This window comes from Dufourea novaeangliae, unplaced genomic scaffold (assembly GCF_001272555.1).
Source record: "Dufourea novaeangliae isolate 0120121106 unplaced genomic scaffold, ASM127255v1 scaffold123, whole genome shotgun sequence".
NCBI lineage: Eukaryota > Metazoa > Arthropoda > Insecta > Hymenoptera > Halictidae > Dufourea > Dufourea novaeangliae.
Window position 1 is genome coordinate 2,406 of NW_015373996.1, and position 6,095 is coordinate 8,500.

The 6,095-nt window shown below is 36.0% G+C and overlaps 1 protein-coding gene across 1 annotated transcript; it reads left to right on the forward strand.

Annotated features, from left to right (window-relative positions):
* The first annotated feature begins 261 nt into the window (after window positions 1-261).
* LOC107187945 (general transcription factor II-I repeat domain-containing protein 2-like) lies at window positions 262-1,239 on the forward strand. Its single transcript, XM_015576154.1, has one exon. It carries the CDS (start codon window positions 262-264, stop codon window positions 1,237-1,239), a length of 978 nt encoding a protein of 325 aa, XP_015431640.1.
* The last annotated feature ends 4,856 nt before the right edge of the window (window positions 1,240-6,095 follow it).

Genomic DNA, 6,095 nt, shown 5'->3' on the forward strand with positions numbered 1-6,095 from the left:
ACATTCGGATATAAACTGGATATGAAACGGACGTCCTTAGGATGTACGGTGCTATCTGAGTTGTGTAATTAACCGCGTCTATCTACTTACGATGATCGGTTAATAATAACGTTAGCAAATTTTATAATTCATTTATTTGTCATACGAGTATTTTGTTTTCGTAGGTGTGGTTGCTACGATTAATTATCACCTCTTGAAAAAAAAGTAAAATACATTGTATAATGGATAAAGCGGGACCAAGTAGGAAACGTAAAGTACAGAATGAAAAGCAAAAGTACTGCAGCCGTTCCAAAAGAATACAATATAAGAAGACACTATGAAAATCTGCATTCTATATTTTCAAAACTACCCGAAGAACTATGTAAACAAAAACTTTCATCTTTGAAACGAGAATTGACAGGTCAGCAAGCGATGTTTACAAAACGTGTTCAAGATTCAGAAGTTGCAACAGAAATAAGTTTTGAAATATCTCGCCTTACAGCAAAAATGTGCCGACCATTTACAGACGGAGATTTTGTTAAAGATTGTTTCAAGATAGCTGCTAAAAAGATTTGTCCAGAATCAGCCAAAACTTTCGAGAAACTTCAGTTAAATCGGATGACTGTGCAGAGTAGAATTACTGCAATGTCGGTAAATATGAAAGACCAATTAACGAATTATGCAAATAAATTTGCTTACTTTTCATTGGCTATTGATGAATCAACTGACATTACTTCCACAGCCCAGTTGTTAATATTTGCACGTGGAATAACGTACGAGTTTGAAGTAAGTGATGAGTTGATTGGAATGAGTTCATTATCAGGTCAAATGAAGGGTAGTGACATGCTCACTGGGCTTTCGGAACAGTGTTCCAAAAGTGATTTAGATCTGATAAAATTATCAGGTATTACGACTGACGGAGATCTTTCCATGATAGGAACTAATTTTGGATTGGTAACATTATTAAAACAGCATTTGGGAAGACACGGCGATGAGTTGATACAATTCCACTGTATAATCCACCAGGAGAGTTTGTGCCCCCAGAAACTAGGATTTGAACATGTTATGAAAGTTGTAGTTTCAACAATTAATATTATAAAATCCCGTGGCCTTAATCACCAACAATTCAAAACATTTCTTGAAGACATTGAAAGCACATACGGTGACTTAATTTTTTACACAGAAGTGAGGTGGTTTAGTCGCGATCAAACATTGGAGCTGATGGATATCACGGAGTCGAAACGAAGGAAACACACTTAATTGTATACGACGTAATGTACATGCGGCGAACAGAGAAAAGCAAGAAGGAAGTGACGCCGACCTAGTAACAAAAACAAAAGAAACGTGTTCCGGCGTCTCACTGCCAATATACACGACGAACGAAAATGTGGTAAATACAAAACTAAATTACGCATTCTTTAACAGGAGTGGTTTCTAAATTTAATTGATGAAATTGAAATTTTCATGACTGAAAAAAACAAAACCATCCTTGATATAAAAAGTCCGGATTGGTTATGTGATTTAGCTTTTCTGGTTGATATTACAAATCATTTAAATATGTTAAATACGCGACTTCAAGGTAAAGATCAGTTGATTACTCAACTTAACGGTTACATTTTGTCTTTGCAATGCAAGTTCAATCTATTTCAAACCCAATTAAAATCAGGGAATTACGTCCATTTCCCAATTACAAAAAAATGTCAGGAAGATTCAATGTTAACTTCAAGAGTGTATGTGTCGAAACGATTGATAATTTGATATTAGTCTTCAAGGATCGTTTTTCTGATTTTCAAAAAGTAAAACCGTTGCTAGATTTATTTCGCAACCCTTTTGCCATTTTGCCCGAAAATGCACCCGAATCAGTACAGCTTAAACTGATCGACATGCAAAACGATGAGAACCTGCGAAATGAATTTAATGGAGACAATTTATTAAAGTTCTATCGTTGTATCGATAAAAACAATTATAAATCGTTGCTAGATAAGGCATTAAAATGCGCAAGCCTCTTTGGGTCAACATATATCTGTGAAGAAACTTTTTCAGTTATGAATATTAACAAATTGAACCGCTTAACTAATAAAAATTTGGAATCAATTTTGCGCTTGGCTACTACAAAAATCGAACCAAATACTAAAACAATTGTTAAATAAATGCAATGTTACGCATCAAATTTAATTATTTATTTAATTTTTATTACCTTCCTTTGTAACAATATATGATAAATATAAATAAAGTAAATAATAAATGATAAATAACTTTCATGTCTTTTTGTTGGCGGCCCTCCCATAAGTCACAGTGAATCTATATGGCCCTTAATCTTAACAAGTCTGTGCATCCCTGCACTAGATTCTAGTGGATACAATTCTGAGAGTTCTGTTACACAGTAAGTTCTCGGCGAGCGTTCTAGCGACTATCTGACTAAAAACCCTCAAAGCTATTCGGAGTACAAATTAGTTCGGTCCGTTTTTTTGTGGTGAAAAATGCATTTATTTCGAGAACAAAATGAATTAACAGATTAATCAAAGTATTGTCCATCGCTGTTTACTACTTTTTCCCACCTCTCAGGCAATTTTCGAATTCCATCTCGAAAAAATATCTCGTCTTTTGAGGCGATCCAAGTTACAAGCCAATTTTCGATTTCTGCGAAAGAAGTGAATCTGTGACCTGCCAAATCGTGCTGCATCCGTCGGAACAACCAGTAATCAGAAGGAGCAATGTCCGGCGAGTACGGCGGGTGCGGTAAAATATCCCACTTGAGCGTTTCCAAATAATTTTTCACAACTTTTGCGACACGAGGCCGAGCGTTATCATGCAGAAGAATGACTTTGTCATGTCTCTGATCGTATTCCGGTCGTTTTTGTCGTAATGCACGGCTCAAACGAATCAATTGCAGCCTATACCGATGGCCCGTAATGGAATCGCCAGGTTGTAGCAGCTCATAGTATACAACACCCTTTTGATCCCACCAGATACACAGCAGGACCTTCGAACCATGAATATTCGGTTTTGGTGTTGATGTTGAGGTCGATGGCAATGATTGACCTGGCATAGCGTAGTATTTTTTCTTCTTGGGGTTATCGTAGAATATCCATTTCTCATCCCCAGTCACAATCCGATGTAAAAAACCCTTTCTTTGTTGCCTTTGAATCAGCTGCTCGCAAGTGAAAAATCGCCTTTCAATGTCTCTCTGTTTCAGTTCATACGGCACCCAATTGCCTTGCTTGTGAATCATTCCCATGGATTTCAATCGTACGGAAACTGCTTGTTGGGTAACTCCCAATGATTCTGCAAGCTCCTCTTGAGTTTGACTCGGATCTTCATCGAGTAATGCCTCCAATTGTTTGTCTTCGAATTTTTTTGGCTGTCCAGAGCGAGGCTTGTCTTCAACGCTAAAATCACCATTCTTAAAGCGTCGAAACCATTCCCTACATGATTTATCAGTTGGAGCATTGTCACCATAGACTTCAACAAGCATTCGATGTGCTTCAGCTGCACTTTTCTTCCAATTAAAGCAGAAAACTAAAACCTCCCGGAAATGCTGCTTAGTTAACACAAAATTTGACATATTCAACAAAGTAAAAAACAGTGGTATTAAATGAAACTCAAAGCAATATAAACTGAATGTTATTGGCAGATATCTAACCTCTCAGAAACAATTGAAATCAGTTGTCACTATGAAACAGTCATAACAACCAGAGCTATCTTTTGAAAACGGACCGAACTAATTTGTGCTCCCAATACTTTCAAACGGATACACAACGTCACAGTACTCTAGATTTAGAGTATAGAAAGCTACCCGCGCGGGATACTCTCAAATGAACGCCTGTCTTAAGAAATCATTTGCTACCTGCTGGGACTATCATTTCGGTCGCACGTTGTGTAACTCTTGGAGAAATTGTATATATGTGTTTATCTCGAGAAAATAATACGAAGAAAGAAATTCTTTGGGAATGAACTTCATTAGTTTTTTGCTCATTACCCCTTATTAAGTAAATTATTAAACTCCCACGATTCTGTATTAAGGTAACTGTGATTATAAAGGCACTTAGTAATTAATAATACTCAGCTGTATTCTGTTCGTTATCGTTTACCTTCTGCTGAGATTCCTCTATTATGTGGTAATATGAAAAGTAAGAGTGTACGTACAATTTAATCAAATAAAAAAATATGTCGAAATAAAACATATTAAAGTATGAAATCAGATTTCACGATTAATGATCGAGTAACAGTATTCTGTGACCGTTCAATGAAGCTTTCTGATTCAGAGGGATGTTCAATTATTTGGGCTCACATTTTGTATGTTCGTTTCATTATAGGTTTGCAGTGTATTATTTTTCTCGTTTAGTAAATATGAGAACCAACCTGATAGGTTTAACCGGTCGTATCAATAAAAATGGATCGTGTACTTTTAGTTCCGCTCGTGTGTACAGTTTCTATTTCAATTGCAACAGTAAAATCACAGAATAAAATAAGCAAACATAAGGACATAACACAACAATTTATTATATCCTACTGAATAATAAAAAATTAACCCTCAACTACAGATCACTCGTCTCAGAGATGAATTTTTATTTTTATTTAACTATCAAAATCTAGTGGAGAATTTTGGAAGCTCTAGTGTTTCAATCGGGACCTTTACTTACCTTTTTTTACTATTTTCAAGATGCTAACGAAAAAGAACATTCAGTTGGCAATTAAAGCTGTTAGAAATAAGTCGTTGTCAGATTATTCATCCCTGAGACGAGTCGTCTGTAGTTAAGGAAGTATTCTAGTGTAGACGCCCATTTTCACTGTGACACTTGGGATGTATGTTGTAAAGAAACTATAATACTTTTCGAAGTCAATATAGTAGAGTATATTTATACATATTTCAAGAACATTTATAATTTCGTATGTCGTGAAAAAATAAAAATTTGTCCATGAATCCGACCGTTCTGCCTACCTGAAATAAGAAAAATCAAAAAGATTCTTAATTCGAATGTGTTTGGGTATACCAAGTACCAGAATCAATTCAAAATCTTTCTGTTTTCTATGTTTTTATAAAGCCCTGAATGTTAAAAAGGCATGGAACAATCGATAGTCAAATTTTAAAGTGCCGCCTTCTTTTAATTATCAACTTTTTTCTTTCTGTGTAGCACCTGCTACAGGCCAACTCATCCTAATTGAGAATCTTCTTCATTGTTTCATAAGTGATTGTATACGAAGGCATGCAGTAATACCAATTTTTATTCTTTCTTTTTATAAATATACCCTGAAACGTTGACTGCGAAAAGTCCTAGTTTCTTTGCAAAAACAAATCCGATATATTTTATTGAAAACGGGTGTCTACACTAGAATACTCCCTTAAGGGTTAATTATTATTGTTGACACAGCACAGAAAGAAAAGTCAGGAAGGTATCGAAAAATCTTTACCCGTTGACCAACCATGAGCGATCTCTTTCCAAGTCATCAGTTCTCTTGGCAGCCATCCGATCTAAAATTGTCCCGAAGTTCTCAGACGAAAAGAATCACAGAAGCAGAGAGCCAATCGGGGACGTTTTCTGCCCTCTACGCACTCGAGAAACAAAAATGCTCCACCGAGATCCAATCGCGGCCTAATACGTATTCTGCCAAAAAACTGCTTTCTTTTTCTTTCGGTTGGTCGTCGAAGACTCTTGGCAACTGTCCGATCTACGTTACTCAGTATGTCCCCCTGCGTTTTCCTTCGCCAGGAGAAACAAAAAAAAGGTAAGAACGACACGTAACAGCTTCTTAACATCTTCTTCCACCGTTTTTCATCTTCTCTAGTCTCCCTCTTTCGATAATTTCCTTTATTCCCATTTAAACGTGTTCTTTATTCTCCATCTTCTTCTCTTCTTTCGTTCGTCAAGAAAATTAATAAGACGGTAGAAACAATACGTAAAGCTTCTTACAATTTTCTTTCATCGTTCTTCATTGTCTCTCGTCTCCCTCTCTCGATAATTTCTTTTATTATTTTCGAAAAGTTATCATCATTCTCGGTGTCTCTTCCTTTTTTCTCAATATTTTACCTTTGTCATTTTTCCAACGAGCTTCTCTTCGACCGAATTTCATACAATTCCCTTTACTCCAATTTCTCGTTACTCGTTCAGTTTCTG